The sequence below is a fragment of the Rousettus aegyptiacus genome, unplaced genomic scaffold (assembly GCF_014176215.1).
Source record: "Rousettus aegyptiacus isolate mRouAeg1 unplaced genomic scaffold, mRouAeg1.p scaffold_m13_p_5, whole genome shotgun sequence".
NCBI classification, from domain to species: Eukaryota; Metazoa; Chordata; class Mammalia; order Chiroptera; family Pteropodidae; genus Rousettus; species Rousettus aegyptiacus.
In genome coordinates this window covers 116,419,713-116,435,402 of record NW_023416308.1, presented here as the reverse complement: position 1 = coordinate 116,435,402, position 15,690 = coordinate 116,419,713, and the positions used below count along the sequence as shown (strand labels likewise).

General features: G+C 56.3%; 2 protein-coding genes across 5 annotated transcripts; one reads left to right on the top strand and one right to left on the bottom strand.

Moving 5' to 3' along the window:
• Positions 1-125: 125 nt before the first annotated feature.
• Positions 126-6,000, bottom strand: LOC107497487. Of its 2 annotated transcripts, XM_036221419.1 has the most exons (5): positions 5,676-6,000; positions 3,745-3,936; positions 2,967-3,052; positions 1,006-1,135; positions 126-479 (listed from the first exon to the last, which is right to left on the bottom strand). In XM_036221419.1, exons 1-4 carry the CDS (start codon positions 5,712-5,714, stop codon positions 1,126-1,128), a joined length of 327 nt encoding a protein of 108 aa, XP_036077312.1. In that variant the 5' UTR covers positions 5,715-6,000; the 3' UTR covers positions 126-479; positions 1,006-1,125. The 2 variants fall into 2 exon arrangements, 1 of the variants encoding a protein (XP_036077312.1); XR_001593809.2 differs by lacking the exons at positions 126-479; positions 1,006-1,135; positions 2,967-3,052; positions 3,745-3,936 and adding an exon at positions 4,663-5,460.
• SLC25A45 (solute carrier family 25 member 45) lies at positions 4,261-10,088 on the top strand. Of its 3 annotated transcripts, XM_036221417.1 has the most exons (7): positions 4,261-4,365; positions 5,411-5,454; positions 5,649-5,720; positions 6,019-6,204; positions 8,585-8,843; positions 8,972-9,335; positions 9,989-10,088. In XM_036221417.1, the coding sequence occupies exons 1-6, from the start codon at positions 4,329-4,331 to the stop codon at positions 9,238-9,240; spliced, it is 867 nt and encodes a 288-aa protein (XP_036077310.1). In that variant the 5' UTR covers positions 4,261-4,328; the 3' UTR covers positions 9,241-9,335; positions 9,989-10,088. The 3 variants fall into 3 exon arrangements, with proteins under 3 accessions (XP_036077310.1, XP_015974823.1, XP_036077311.1); XM_016119337.2 differs by lacking the exons at positions 6,019-6,204; positions 9,989-10,088 and having other exon boundaries at positions 8,972-9,298; XM_036221418.1 differs by lacking the exons at positions 4,261-4,365; positions 9,989-10,088 and adding an exon at positions 4,554-4,668 and having other exon boundaries at positions 5,414-5,720; positions 8,972-9,298.
• The last annotated feature ends 5,602 nt before the right edge of the window (positions 10,089-15,690 follow it).

The following is a 15,690-nucleotide window of genomic DNA, read 5'->3' as shown; positions in this document are numbered from 1 at the left end:
GACCGCGGGAGCCAATCGGAGCCGGGGCTGCCGCGCACGCGCCCTGCCCGCGCGCTCACGGCCCCCGCGGGCCCGCGCAGGGTCGGGGCTGCAGGGCCGCGCACCTCGCTTGTTTGGTCGCGGTTACGAGCCATCCTCGCCACCAACCCGAGGGACCAACGGTGCGTGGGCCCCCACACCAATGGCCTGTAACAGTGTGTGGAAGGTCCAAGGCAATCGGGATCGGGGCGCGAGCTCTGGCGCTCACTTGCATGAGACTTTGGGCTGGTCCCCTCACTTGTAAACTGGAGATACTTCGTGAAACATGTCAGGGATCCACACTGTGCTGGCTTCTGAGTAAAGGGGCTGCAGGTAGCGGCCTCTACTGCAGCGTCCCCCGGCTGTGAAGGGTGATGGGTCATTCGTTGTGGTCAGAAGACTGGGTCCCTGTCCTGACTCACCCTGAACAAGCTCTTTCCCCTGCAGGCCTGTTTTCTCATCTGTAAAATGAAGGAGGTTGGACTCAATGACCTCTAAGGGCCCTCAAATTATATGCCATAAACCCAGTCCGGACACACTCGTTTTTCCAGGGAGCAGTCATGTGAACCTTTACTATCTCAGACGCACAGCCTCGCAGTCCTTGAGCCATTCCCAGGCTGGAAAGAAGCGTTGGCACTCCCAAGAGGCAGGTGTGAAACCACCTGTCCCCAGAGTCACGTCACCAACATGTTCTGGCAATGACAGCATGTGTGTGTGCCTGAGGTGTGGCTCTCATGGAGAAAAACAGGTGCATGGGCACCTTCCCAAGATAAACCAAAGTTTGTTCCAAGGGGACAATAACAACGAACTTGGTGATCAGCAGGAGTGGCATAGTGGGCTCACTCCGCCCTGATCCCCTGACACTGGAAGGCGGCTCCGGCTCCTGACCCAGTCCGAGTTTCCTCAGTATTTGAAAGAGCTCTTAGCTTGCCCTCCAGGGCCCACACTATCCCCAAAAGTGAGCCCATTACGACATGTCTTCCTTACCAGCCTGACCTGAGAATTAAGGAAGGTCAGGTGTGAGCCGAAGAGGAAGAGTGAACAGTGGGAACAGACATCTCTCTCCTTGTTCTCAGCTTTGGGACGCTCAGACCAGGGCACAATGGCTTAAAACTCTCTGGAGCAAAGCGAGAACACAGTTCAGTGTTGTGGAGTGCTTACTTGATGGAGGGCCTGGGCTAGGGCAGGGGATGGGACCTGGGAATGGGACCTGGGTGAGACACAGTTTAATTGGGCACTGAAGGGAGAGAGGGGAGAGAGAGAGAAGCCCAGGAGAAATACGTGTTTATTTTTATTTATTATTATTATTTATGCCTACAGCACCTGGTCTTCCTAGGTGGTCTCCCATCCAAGTACTAACCAGGCCTGACCCTGCTTAGCTTCTGAGATCAGACATCGGGCTTGTTTGGGGTGGCATGGCCCTAGACCATGGACCGTGGCTCCACAGGAGCACAAACCCAGGACCTTCTGCATGTAAAGCAGACTTTCCGACCACTACACTATGGAACCACGTCTGAGAAATACATGTTTAAAACGAAATAAGATGACAGAATTGCCCAAAGAGCTATGAAATGCCACAAGCGAAAAGAGTCCTCAATTCCTGAGCACCTACTGTGTGCTAGGCCCTTTCCCATGTGTTTCCTCAGGTTATCCTCATGCACCCTGGGAGTGAAAATAAGAGTAATAGTCTCCACATTTGTGGGGCATGTACAACGTGCCAGACCCTTCTCTAATCCTGTAACACATTAAGGTGAGCATTAGATCTCCATTTTATGAGGAGAAAACAGGATGAGAAAGGTTCAGTAACGAAGCTGATGTCTGGCAGGTGGGGGCAAGGAGGCTGGAACGCAGGGCCAGCAAGGAGGGCGCCCTGGAGGCGATTCCTGAAAGCATTCCGGGTAGCTGGAGCTGCGGGGGCATGGGGCAGACACCGGGGAAGCCCTGGACAAGCAGGACACAGTAGGCTTGGGAGGTGGGGTGGCACCTGGGGGTGGGGGTGGACACCCGGGCGAGGGACATGAAGTGGGTCTGGCAGCCAGCGAGGACGTTCGTTTCTGAGGCTGTGAGCTAGCGAGTGAAGAGGTCAGAGCTGGAGAAGAGCTGGCAGGCATGGTGCTGTTCTGCAAGGCTCTCGGGAGTGGAAATGGGTCTCTCATGACTCGTGACTCGGGGTGGTGTGGCGGGATTAGAGAAGAGAGTGAGGCCCATTCTGAAGTGAGGGAGGAACCTACAGACATTCGGAGCCAAGAGGCCTTAGGCTTAGCAATCAGCTGCGCTGGTCCCCAACTTTATCAAGCAATAAGGACCCTGAGGCCCACAAAAGGGATTGGCCAACATCACTCGGGGGAGAACGAGCAGAAGTAGGATGGCAGCCCAGCCCTCCGCAAGAGGCCAGTGCTCGAGAAGTTCTTGGGGGCAGCCCAAGGAGGGCCAGGCAGCTCCTGGGGGAGTTCAGAGATGAAACTCTGCTCTCTAGAAAGTAGAGGGGTGGTTTCCCTTTGGAAGAGGGAGAGGAAATGGGTGAGCAGGACTGGTCCTTGGGCATTTGCTGGCAAACCAAGAGCAGCAGTGAGATCTGGAGGGGCAGGCGGGGGTGTTGTTGGGCCTTTACATTCTTTAGGGCCCTCGGAGATGGGGAGAGAGAACTGGAGAGCCAGGGCTGGCTGCAGGGCTGTCCACTGATGCCGCTCCCTGCCTTGTCCACTCATTCGTTCTTGCAATGAATATTTATTGAATGTCTGTCACACACAGTTCTACACCTTTGAGATACAATTAATGAAGAAAACAGCCAGAGAGCCCTGCCCAGACGGACAAGTTAATTACATAGTGCATTCAGAGGTGATGAGTACAACGGAGCGAAGAAAAGGTAGAGCAGGAAAGGGGGACCAGGACTGCCAGGCAGGTGAGGCAGATGGCGGCAGTCGATGAGATGATCAGGGTGGGCTCACCGTATGGGTCTCCTCCGCGTCCAGGCTAGAGGAGGCCAGCAGGAAGACGGAACGGCCAGTGCGAAGGCCTGGAGGCAGGAGCCCGTCTGGAGAAGAGGAGAGGCCAGGGCAGCTGGAGGAAGGGGGTGGCGGTCAGAGGAGTATGGGGCACCTCAGGGCTCCTAGAGCCTGGGAAGGACTGTGGTTTGGGCTCTGAGCAGGACTGGGCCTTTGCAGGGTGTGGAGAAGCGAGACATCGTCTGACAGATGTTAACTGCATCACTCTGGCTGCTGTGAGAACAGACTGGACGGGGGGCGGGGGGGGGGGGGCGAGGAGGGAGCCCCGGGCCAGTCAGGGGCAGGCATCCAAGTGGCAGTGACGGTGGCCTTGGGCCAGGGAGGGAGCAGGGGAGGAGGTGAGCGGTTTGGATTCGGGATCTGTTTTGAAGGTAACAGTAACGCTATTTCCTCATGGAATTGTGGCGAGGCGTCTCCGAGGGTTGGGGCCTGCATTTGGGGCCTCCACGGATTTTATGGGCAGCGGCTCCTGGGCACTGGGTCTCCTGCCCTGGAAAGGAGAGCCTGCTCTTTTCATCCTCCCTGCAGCCCATCCTCCAGGGAGAGGGATGCGGGTCGCTGCCCTGTCAGTGGGGATGTAGCTGTCCACAGAGAAATGAGCAGGCATAGCCTAGTCACCCCCAAGCAGAGACCTACACCCACCTTCACCCACTCAAAATCCCCATCTTTCCTCTGAGAGGCTCCGAGAAGAGGAGGTGGGGGGAGGTTGCGATTGACTCACAGGCGAAGCCGGAAACAACCCTGGAGGAGGAGGAGGCGGGGCTTCGCGCCCGGTGAGTGGTTCCCACCCGGCGGCTCCAGCGGGTCCCCGAAGCCCCGGCCTCGCGCGCTGGGCCTGCCCCCTGGTGGCCATGCTCCGTCTCACCAGCCTCCGGGGGCTGTCCAGGATGGGCCGGCAGTCTAGTGCGTGGTGCTGTGGGGATGGGGAAAGAGAAGCGTGGCTCACCTGGGCGGCCATTGGCCCTGAGAAGGCTCATTGAGGCCGTGCCGACTGAGGCAGCCTGGAGGCTCCGGACCAGAGGCCTGGGCCTGGCTGCCAGGCCTGGTCATGCTGCAAGGCCATCGCTGGCCGTCACCCCTGCTCCATGTGATTTCCCACTGCACGCTCCCTGCGGTGCATCGGGGCCGCCAAGCTGGCTCGCGTCCATCTCCTGTGCCTGAGCTCTGGGCACCGGGCCATTGCCTCCCTCTGCCCAGGTTAAACATTAGTGGGAGGTTAGCAGTCCAGGGGCGGAGGGAGAGGCCAGGATCACACTTTCATCAGCGCCGCCTCCGCTGGAGCCCCTGGCTCCCACCGGCAGAGCAATGCCTGTGGAGGAGTTTGTGGCTGGCTGGATCTCGGGTAAGACATGTTTCTCCCTTCTGTCACGTCACCCCCAGTGCTGGGTCACTTCCTGGGGAAGGTAAGTGACATAGGAGGAGCTGAGGCCAAAGTCCTGGTTCCCCTGGAGGACCGAGAGCCAGCTGTCCCAGAGCTTCATGAGAGCTGCCAGAGGGGAGAGGAGAGGAGGGTGCAGGGGGGAGGTGCCACGGCTCTGTCCCAGAGCCCTGCCACCTGCCCCTGCCACCTGCTGAGAGGAAGAGCCTGATGCCCAGCAGCACCTGCACCTCGAGCACAAGCCTTCTTTTGGGGTTTGGAAAGGAAGTTCACCTTTGACCTCACTACTGCTGTCTTGATTTCCCCTTTGGGAACCTGGCAGTGGGCTATGTGCCCGGGCCTTGAGGCCTCCTGTGCTGTGGACACAGCCCAGCTTCTGGGTGACATTTCTCTTAGGAGAGGAACATTCCGAGCCTGCCTCCTGGGGCTGCAAAGCTCCCCAAAAGCTCCAGAACCAGCCTCTGCTATAGAGGGCAAGACCAAGAAATGGGGAGGTGGCCGGGGCTGGACCCTCTACCCCTGGTGCCAGCAGGATTCTCCCAAGATCCCCCGGCTCTGTGCTGCCACTGATGGAGGCAGAGAGCCAGGAGGGCAGGGCCTGGTCTGGATCAAGACCCCACACTGGACAATGGTTTTGAGTTGAGGGGAGGGCAGGAGTAAAGCTGGCGAGGAGGCAGAGGCGCCGGACACTCCATCTGGAGCCCCACAGTCAGCTAAGCCAGCGAGACGCCCGGGCGTGGGCTCCCAGGGAGGATGCCGCGTCTGTGGCCGGCTCCTCCCTTTTGCATGTCTGTGCTTCAGGCGAGGCTGGGGCTCCCTCCTGCTGTCTCCTTGTCCCCACACTTCTTAGTACAGTGCCCTAAGGGAGCCAGCTGCAGTGTCTTCGGAGTCTGGCGGGAAGGCCCTCCCCTCTCTCCTCCTGCCTGAACCCCGCTTCCCTCTCGGCACGGACTTGCTTCCTCGGCCTGGTGTGAGGGTCCTCACTCATAGCACCTTCTTGTCATCACAGGAGCTCTGGGCTTGGTCCTGGGACACCCCTTTGACACTGTAAAGGTGAGTCTAGAGGAAGCACACAAGGAATGAAAGATGTCACCTGAACCAAACATAGGACACCCAAGGGCAGGGCCCGGTTGACAGGCTTTTTCCTGCCTCTCCTGGCCTGCTGGCATCCTGTTCGAAGAGGCAGAGGGGTGAGCTGGGCTGGAGCCATGCCTTGTCTGCCCACCTGCTCCGTCCTCCCCATCCAGGTGCGGCTACAGACCCAGACCGCATACCGGGGCATCGTGGATTGTGTGGTCAAGACTTATCGCCATGAGTCGGTGGGTGACTTGCTTCTTCGGGGCTTTGGGGCGGCCGGCATCCAAGCAGTCAGTACCAGCTTCCTTCTCCCCAGGCGGGGCTCTGCCTTGGGAAGGGAGAAGACCCAAGTCTGGGGCCGCTGGGGGCTGGGTGATACCTTAGTGCCCCAAGGGTGGTGCTGAGGCCATCGGAGCCTCTGCCACCTCCCTCTCTCTGAGGCCGGGCTCAGCGTGGCTTCCAGAGCCGGGCCCGCCAGGGCTGGAAAGGGCAAAGCGGAGCCCCCCCCTCCCACCTCTAGCACCCGCCGTCTCCCCACAGCTCCTGGGTTTCTTCAAGGGGATGAGCTTCCCCATCGCGAGCATAGCCGTGGTCAACTCTGTCCTGTTCGGGGTCTACAGCAATACCCTGCTGGCACTCACGGCCACCTCCTACCAGGACCGGCGGGCCCAGCCGCCCAGCTACACGCAAGTCTTCATAGCCGGCTGCACCGGGGGGTTCCTGCAGGTCAGGACAGCGCGGGGGTGCACACGTCCATGCACACACACAGACGCGGCGAGGATTAATTCATTCCTTCCTCTCCCGGCCCCATCTCGAGGCTCCCAGCTGCAGACCCGGCCTTTCCCCGCCGTGGGGAAATGGGCAGCCCCTGCTGCTCCTGCTGGCCTGGCCTGGCCTGGCTGAGCCGTGGCCTTCCGGGCTGCAGGCCTGCAGGCCTGCAGGCCAGAGTCACGGAGAACAGAGAGGACAAAAGGCAGAGAGAGCTCAGGTGGGGGCGGGGAGGACAGCAAGGAGATGCAGCCGGGCCCGCTGAGGCTGACAGGGCTTGCCCCGCTCCAGAGGGATCTGCTGGCTCAGGGCTCTCTCCAAGGGAACCTCTCACCCCGGGAACTGACAGCCCCGCAGAGCTCTGAACTCAGTCACGGTCCTGGCACGGCCCCTGCCCCCGGCCCTTTGCCTGTGGCATCTGGGTGGCTGCCACCTGTGAGCCTCAGCGGGGCCCAGTCCACAGCCCTTGCGGGGAGAGGCCCAGGGTATTAATCATTAAGTGACTCCAGTCACTTGGTTTTCGTCTTTGTTCTCAGTATCTAAGTGCCTGGGCTTCTGACGGGTGGGGTAGAGGGAAGAGAGGTCTCCACGCACCAGGGGGAACCTCAGCCAAATGGGGAGCCCCAGCATGGAGGCAGAGGAACGTGCGCCTAGCTCCACCCCACACCCCAGTCAGGCACCTCAGGTCACCTGCCCTGATGCTCCCAACAGATTTCATGGGGCAGAGAGCGAGGACAAAGGACAGAGTCAGCTGGCTTGCTCAAATGAATTAATGATTCATGGAACTCTAACAGGTCCTGGCTCTCCTTCTACCCCTTCTTGTGTGGGGTGCATGCCTGCATGTTTCCTAAGCCCTGAGACCTGGCACCCCTAAGAACACCTGATTGAGGCCCAGCCAGGCTCAGCTCCCAGCTCGGTGGGAAGCAGAGCAGATGACAGAACGGAGTACTGTTCAGGTCACGATGGGGGTTGACTGGGTCCAGGGACTAGGTGGAGCCCGGGTTTGCTGTCAAGCCCATGACTTTGGTTTAACAGGGTCTTGGAGCAGAAAATGTGCTTTAGCATGGTGGTGGAAAGGGGTGTGTGTGTGTGGGGGGGGTGACACCCTCTGGTGTGCGCAGATGTCGCTTTTGTCTGGCCAAGGCTGCAGCCCGAAGGTGCAGCAGGGTCTGATGTCCTCCTGCCCCTGTGGGCATGGGGTGGGGGCAGGGCCCTAACCAGCCCCTGCCTGCAGCTCTACCTTTGGCCCAACCATTGCTTCAACCCCCTGGGGGCCTAAGGCTCAGGAGCCCGCCCCCTGGAAGAGCCCTTAGCTAGACCTTGCCAGTAGGCTCTGGAGGGGGACCTCAGGGCCCCATCTTACAAGGAGTGTCCCCAGTCCACTGCCCTTCCTGCAGGGGAGGAAGCCAGCAACCTTAGGCTGTCACTCTGTAAAGATCACTGCGAGAGCCAACCACCAGCCTCCTCTGCCGTCAGCCATCTCCAAGGCTAAGGGACTGAGCTAGTGTGCCTTCCACCACACACACACACACACACGCGCGCGCGCGCGCGCCCAAAATGCTATGCTAATCTCAGCTATGCTTTCAATTCTCACTTGAACTTTAACAGCTGATCTTGACATAGTGGAGTCCCTGACTCATACATTAGCCCCGCCCCGCGACAGCCCTCCATGTCCTCTCAGCACCCACCCTCAGTCCCAAATATGTGCCCGAATATCAGCCAGGTGATGACAGTTCTGGGACCGGCAGATCCCACCCCATCACCCACCTTCTACTGGGAGGCCATTAATTAGGGGTTTGTGAGAGGCAGGAAGGGCTGGCCCAGTGCTTGCCCCCCTCAGGGGCCTCTGAGAAGTGTCTGTCCTGCAGGAGGTAGGGAGGGAAGTTCTACGAAACTGAGTCCCCAACATTAACGAGATGACTTCCGTAACCCTTGTGAGAGGTCCGTCCTTTGCTGTTTTGTGGGCACAGACTGAACCATTTCTTTCGGCCCAGTCACTGCAGACACAGGCTCATTCCTGGATTTGAAAAGGCTAGAAACCTACCCCAACTCTTGGAAAAAGAACCCAGCCTTGTCCTATGCGCATGCCAGGAAAATTGGGCACTGTCACTTGCGGACGGGTCCAGTGCCGCTCGTTGTCAGGGACCTGACGGCAAGGAGGTGGCCCTGGCCCACCCCCAGCTTTGTGTGCGAGAGACTGAGAGCTGGCAACGGGAGCAGCAGCAGTGAGGTCCTGGGGGAAAATGCTGCCCTCTCTGCCCACGGCTTCCCTCTCATTAAGATAAGCCACGCCCAGCCCAAGGCCCCGCCCAGGCCCTTCACACTTCCTTTCCTACAGGCCTGCTGCTTGAGCCCTTTTGACCTCGTCAAAGTTCGGCTACAAAACCAGACAGAGCCGAGGGCACAGCTAGGGAGCCCCCCGCCGCGGTACAGGGGGCCCGTGCACTGTGTGGCCTCCATCTTCCGGGAGGAGGGGCCCCGGGGGCTCTTCCGGGGAGCCTGGGCCCTGATGCTGAGGGACACCCCTTCATTGGGACTCTACTTCGTCACCTATGAATGGCTTTGTCGCCAATCTACACCAGATGGCCAGAACCCCAGTAAGTGAAGTTGTGTGAGGGGGACAGAGAGGAGTAGGGCGGGGTAGCTGGTCCATCGTGGGGAGACAAGGGGTAGGGGAGGATGCTTTATTCCCACATCTGACCTGCGCCGGGCTCCCTTTTCCCAGGCTCAGCCACAGTGCTGGTGGCGGGGGGCTTTGCAGGCATCGCCTCCTGGATGATAGCCACCCCCTTGGACGTGGTCAAGTCCAGGGTGCAGATGGCCGGACTGAAGCAGAGAGAGTACCGGGGGGTGCTGGACTGCATGGTAAGCAGCGCCCGGCAGGAAGGACTGGGGGTCTTCTGCCGGGGGCTGACCATCAACAGCGCCCGCGCCTTTCCTGTCAACGCCGTCACCTTCCTCACCTACGAGTACCTCCTGCACTCCTGGGGATGACCTTGGCCAGGCACTGCCTGAAGCTCCCCAGCGAGGCCGCTGCCCACCCGCCCTGATTGGAGGCCAAGTTGAAAGCACCAGGTTGGGATTCCAATGTAAGAGGCTCACCCTTTCTTTGTCAAGGGACCTCCCACCCTCACAGACAAGGACGCTGCCCTGCCCGCCGGGAGAGGGAGTGGGGAGCAGTTCCCACACCCCCTGGTCCTGGGCTCTGCCCTCGGCCTCCCAGCAGCACTTGCCTTGACTTCTTCCTAAACGTCTCCCCACCTGACTCGAGAGTAGCCCGTAGGTGTCCTGCTGTTCCGGAACCCTTCGGTGGCTCCCATCACCCTCAGGAAAAAGCCCCAACTCCACCCGCTCCCGGTGGGGCACCTGGGGGCCCCTCCCTGCCCACCAGCTTTGCTCTCAGCAGCTTCGGCAGCCCAGCCCTGTTCACGAGAGCAAGCTGTGCCCTCTCAACACCCCAGCCTGGAAGGCGTAGACCCTCCCAGCCAACAGTGGGGTGCCACGGGGTGACCCCATCATCTCCCTGGCTGGACCCACTCCCTGACCAAGATGAACTCTGTCTCCTGGGGTCCTTCCTTGGCTCACTGTCCTGCCCCAGTTTGACTTTGGGGTGTGTGGCCCCCCCTCCAGCCTTGCCCATAGCCCTCACCTGTGCCTTGTCACAGCGGCTGGCTGGCTTCTCAGCCTCCTCACTGGCGTGGGGGCTCCTTGAGTTCTCACTCCTCATCATTTCTCGGCTCAGAGCCTGGCGCTGGAGGCTGCTGGTGAATGCGCGTCGAGTGGAGCCCCATTGCACACCCGGCCTCTCTCCCAGCGCCAGCCGCCCCACCTGCTTCCTGGGTCCTGGCCACCCCCCCCCCCGGCCCACTGACAGCTGTGCCCGCCGCCGTCCTCCGCAGCGGACCAGTGCCCGGAGCCGGTGTCTGCTGGCCCACTCTCATCGACGTCACTTGTCTTCTTATCTCAGTTTCCAAGTGGGAATTAAAAACTGGCTAAGAGTTTATGTGATTGGCAATAAAGCAGGGCAGAGTTTGTACCCCCTCACGTCCTGGTCTGGTCTGAGGTCAACCTGGGCCCACCTCGCGGTGACCTGAATGCCTGGAATCCCTGTCATTTACTGGGTGCTCCCTCTAAAATGATCACAGCATTCTTATCACTGTTGACAGAGAAGGCTTGCCTCACAGTTGCTATGCAACTCGTCCCAGGTCACACGGCTGGTATGTCACACACCCCACCTGGATGCATCTGACCCCCCCAACTCCAGAGCCTGGGGACGCTGCTCTCCCTGGGGACTGTGACTGACACAGTCTCTCAGATTCACCCAGGGAGACCTGCCGGCGGCATCGGCCCCCAAATGTGCCCGTCTTGAGCTGTCCTTCGCTGGTTCATAGGCCGCAGACTGCAGATGGCACCCCAAATCGTGAGGCCACGGGACGTGGGGCTGCTGAGCCAGGGTATGGGTCCCAAACTCCACTGCAGCTCGACGGGGACCCGGGCTCATGCTCTTGCTAGAGAAGAATGCGATGCGAGCCCGTGGCCAGTCGCTTACAAGGACATGCCTCGCCGTTGGCCGAAACCGTGACCCTAGGAGGACCGCTGAGGATGCAGGAGGCGCCCCGCTCACCCGGAAGCTGAGAGCCTTGGGGAGCACAGCCCGCCTCGCTGCCCTGGGCTGCTGCACTCCGCCGGCAACGGTTTGACCTTCACCCTAACTCACAGCACGTGAGGGTCTGTGAGCTTGGAGGTCGGGGTGGCCCCAGTGCGGTCCGTGGAGCGGGGGCATCAGGACCTCCGGGAGCTGGTTAGAAACGCAGAAGCCCCGGCCGGCTCGGGACTGACCGGCGGGCAGCTCCCTTGAGGCTCGGGCCCCGCAGTCTGGGCTGTACGAGGCTCCCCGGTGACTGACACGCGCTGGAGCGTAGGAAACGGCGCCCTGGCGGCTCCTAGCGGCAGGAATGTGCTGCCTTTTCCGGTCAGGAAGTTGAGAGTCTTGGTTAAGTGACTCGACGCCTAGTGCCCGCGGCCTCCACTCCAGCACAGGTTCAGGAAGCCTCTGTTCAAACAGGGTCTGCCTGAGCTGGCCACTGACCTTTCTGTGCCTCAGTGTCCTCTGAGATCCCTTCCTACCGGTCAGCCCGTGAGCCCCAGGGCCCATCCGGCATCACTCAGTGCCAGAGAGTTTAGGCCAGAGGTGGCAGTGATGGACAGCAGTCGTTGGAACACCTTGGGGGACAGTTGATGGCTGGAAGGGAGCAAAGAGCATGCATGTGAAAAAGGAGGCGGCTCTTACGAACGGGGCAGGAGGTCGGGGTGGTCCTCTGTAGTTTGCATCTCTCACCACATTACCAGTAAGCAAGAGAACGAAATACAAAAGTCCTTTTTGATTCCGTTTAAATTAACTCCTTTTCGGGGTCGTAATTACACCTGTCAGCCTGCCTTTGCACTGTCTGGGCACTTGCTTCTGTTTTCCCTCTCTGGTTCTTTCCAGAGGCATCTCCGGGGGAGCTCCCCTCCTCTGAGCCCTGTTAGAACCAGAGAGAGTGGCAGGGCTCCCTGGGCCACGCAGTTCCTTCCACTAGCCCAAGGCAAGGGCTCCCAGCTGGCTGCAGAGCAGTGCCCAGTGAGGGTGGGGTCAAGCATGGCCTGAAAAGTGAGAAAACCACTCGCTCCTCTTTCAGAGGCCCAGGCAGGGGACAGGGCAGTGTTGGAAAGTAGGACAGAAAGACAAAGATCAGGCAGGAAATGGCTGAAGGTATTTTTAAAAGCTAGATGTTTTTAGAGCAGCAGGGGCTCATAATAATGCATATTAAATTCCTGAAGGAATTAACAGATGTTATTAGAGGTCATCGTTATTCTCGAGACCCATTTAGATAGAAGGAATCCCTAAGAACTAGGGAATAGTGAACCACTTTGAGGCTGAAAACGAGGGTGGGATCTGAGAGTCGCACGTAAAGGGCTTATAACTTGGGCAAACGTGTTAAATAGCATCTCGTTGGATTCGTGTCGTCAAACATATGTACTTATTTTTATAGCAGTGGTCACAGAAGGAGAAATTGCAGGTGACACTAAGGCTACGTGTGCAGGTAAAGGCGGGAATGACACCATCTGGGAATGATTCTGGCTTAAATCACTTTTGCCAGACTCACTAAACAGCTGAGTTTAGTTTTAGTTTAGTTTCATTAAGAGAAGTTGCTCTAAATTGGTGTCTCCAGCCTGACCACTGTCCTGAGCTCTTAGGCCCACACAGCCAACGGTCCCTGGTCACAGATCCTTGAGCATCCCTAAGGCACTGACCTGCTCCTGCTGCAGTGCTCGGTGGCACAGGTACGCCCCCAGGCCAGACATCTCAAAGAAGCGCTCCCTCTCCCCTCCTGCTTCAAGGGACTCCCCAGCTCCTGTTAACCTGGATTGGAAAGTTTCCTGGGGCTCACTCTCTCCTTTCCAATCCCAATACAGGCGTAGCTCAGAGACATGGGCAAATTTGGTTCCAGACCACTGCAATGAAGCGAATGTCGCAATAAAGAGAGTCACATGAGGACTCGGGTTTCCCGGTGCACGTAGAAGTTATGCTTATGTGATATCACAGTCAATTGTGTGCAGTAGCATTATGTCTAAAAAAATAATGCACATGCCTAAATTAAAAAATACTTTATTGTTAAAATGCTATCATCTGAGCCTTCAGCAAAGTGTAGAAAAGCAAGGTATGCCTGTACTACATCCCTGGTCCTGTCCTGAATCTGAACAAATAACTTTTTCAAGTGCAATTCTGATCAAGTCACCTTACTCCTCTTGTCCCCCTCGGTGGCTTTCCATTACTCTGAGCAATCAGGGCAAGCTCCTTCCACAGCCTCCAAGGCCCTCAGACATTCGCCTTCTCTCGGTTCCTTAAGCAAACCAGGTTCCCTCCCACCACAGGACATTTGCACATGCTATCCTCATTGTTGGCGTGCTTCCTGCTCGTTTGTTAGCTCTCAGTTCAGTATCCCATCCTTAGTGGAACTTTCCTCAGCCCCTCTGTTTAGGTCAGGTTCCCTTGGCTTAGGCCAGTGATTCACGTGAAAGGCTTGTTAAAATACAGACTGCTGAGTCTCACCTGAGTTTCTGATTCGGTAGGTTTGGGGGCGGATCTGGTTACTTTCGTTTCAGTCAGTCCCCAGCTGCTGCTGCCGGGGGCCACAGTTTGAGAATCACTGGCTTGTGCTTTCTTTGGTCCCCTTCCAGTCTGTCATTATACCCTTCCGTTTGTGTGATTCTTTGATTTTAATATTCTCACCTCTAAACTGTGAGCTCCATGAAGGAGAGACCTTGACTGCTTTTGCTTATTATCAGAACTCTAGCTGACATACTGAGGTGCTTAATAAATAGTTTTGAACAAGTGAGTGAATGAATGAATGAATGAATGAATGAAAACTCGTCTTCCTGACTTCCCCTCTGGCAGGCTGGTGCTCTAGACTTTCTATAGAGCCCTCCTATTGTAAAGCAGCTAGATTCCAGACCCATTATAACAAACGAAATTTAACAACCATTTTTGACTTTGCAAACAGTTAAGGGAACTACTCAAGGACTCCTTCAAAATGAAGCAGTGAGTGTAAACCAGAGGGAACCTACAAGGAAACTTGCCTCTCTCCCTGTTGTGGAAAAAAATAAGAATAATATCTCCCCCGTGAACCAGGAACCATATGCCTGTTCATCTTTCTACCCCCCTTCAGGTCTGAGACGCCTTCCTTCCAGAAATTAATTTATCATGGTGTTAGCGCCTCCTAGTGCCCAACAGGAGTAACTACAAAAATTTCTAAAGGTGAGCACTCTAAGTCAGGATCTCCAGGTTTTCTGGAGATGAAGTACAGCCAACAAAAAAAAGTCTCACAACAAAAATTACCAGACCCATAAGGGAAAAAAGCCACCATGAATTAAAGCATCAGTAGAAACAAAAGCAACAGATTTCCCTCCCCACCCCCCCCAACAAGGATTTCAACTTTAGGTTGATCAGATACAAAATGTAACCGTGTACAAAATATGTAAATAAATAAAAGAATTAAAAAGGAAGAAACAGAGTATAAAAATAATTTTGTATATTTGAAAAAAAAAAACCCCAAAGAACTAGCTGAAGAGAATTGGAAGGTGGATGGGAAAAAATTACTCAGAGTAAACTGCAGAGATATTAAAAGATGGGACACCCCTCTTTCTCTTTTGGGCTCTCTGCACCCCGTTCGTCACCTTCTCAAGAGTGATGATGATGAGGATGACGACAATGATATCTAACACACGTATAGTGTTTAAATAGCGCCCAGCAAGTAGGAAACACTTTGTAAATATTAATTTGTTTAATTCTCACGACTGACCTATATTGTCGGTCGCTTACTGTTTCTCCCTCTAGCTTGTGAGCACCTGAGGAACAGGAAGCGTGTCTTCTTCCCCTTTGCTGCCCTGGAGCCTTGCACGCCTCCCGAGCATGGAGACTGTTCATTACAGTCTCCTAAGAAAGATGGAAGCTCGTACATACTTTCTTTGCCCCTCCCACTGCTTACTTGGCATGTGGCAATCGATACCTGCGAAATCGGATAGGACTGCCTGACCTCGATAAAAAATCGGATCTGTCGGGAAGGGCACTGGTCCTTTTTGGTTCCTCTTGCTCCTTCATGCCTCAGGTCCTATCCCTGAGGAAGTCCGTCCAACTCGGTAGTTTCCTAACTTGTTTTTCGGGTTTCAACTTTTGCTCCCCATCTCCTCATATGTTTTTCACACAGCAACTAGAATTAAAAATTTTTAAACATAGAAAAAAACACTTTTTAAATAAGGAAAAAGAAAAAAAAATCTCAACATAAAACATATCATGTTCATCCTTTCTCTAAATCATCCTCCCCGCCCCCCAAAAATAACATTTCCTGTCTCACTTAGAATGAAATTTAAATGCCGCTGGCTCAAAGACCCCTGCATCTTTCTCCACTCTCCTCCTCTGCTGGGTCCCCTTCCCTCTTCCAGCCACAGGGACAGCCTTTTGTTCCTTTAACCTGTCAAGCTGTTCCTAGCCTGAGATATTTGTACCTACTATTCCCTTTGCAGAGGACTCTCTTCCTCTGGAAGAATGGATGTTTCCTTCTTACCATTCACGACTCAGCCCAAACGCCGTTTTCCTGACTCCCTGCTCCCGGTCACTCTCTATGACATCATTATTTGATTTTCAACCTGGCTTGTATCACTATTTAAAATCACAGCAGCTATTTGTCTGCCTGTCCATCTTCATCTCCCTCAACTAGAAGATAAGGGCTTTGAGAGGTGGGGTCCTCTCTGCCTGGGTCAGCTCTAGCTTAGGGTCCTAGAACAGGGCCTGCCCCACAAGCAAGGCGTTCAGGAAACACTGCCTGCACGAGCCATCTACAAATAGGCGAAGTGTATATGTGAAAACAGTACACGAAAGGGAAAAATTACTTGTGGTTTTAAAAA

Excerpts from the sequence above, each read along its gene's own strand:
- LOC107497487 (XM_036221419.1), bottom strand. The coding sequence starts at position 5,714 with ATGGCGATAAGTCTTGACCACACAATCCACGATGCCCCG. Across the intron at positions 3,937-5,675 it reads ACACAATCCACGATGCCCCG|CACCACGCACTAGACTGCCG; the intron begins GTATGCGGTCTG and ends CCATCCCCACAG. Across the intron at positions 3,053-3,744 it reads GGTTGTTTCCGGCTTCGCCT|ACGGGCTCCTGCCTCCAGGC; the intron begins GTGAGTCAATCG and ends CCTCTTCTCCAG.
- SLC25A45 (XM_036221417.1), top strand. The coding sequence starts at position 4,329 with ATGCCTGTGGAGGAGTTTGTGGCTGGCTGGATCTCGG. Across the intron at positions 4,366-5,410 it reads TGTGGCTGGCTGGATCTCGG|GAGCTCTGGGCTTGGTCCTG; the intron begins GTAAGACATGTT and ends TTGTCATCACAG. Across the intron at positions 5,721-6,018 it reads AGACTTATCGCCATGAGTCG|CTCCTGGGTTTCTTCAAGGG; the intron begins GTGGGTGACTTG and ends GTCTCCCCACAG.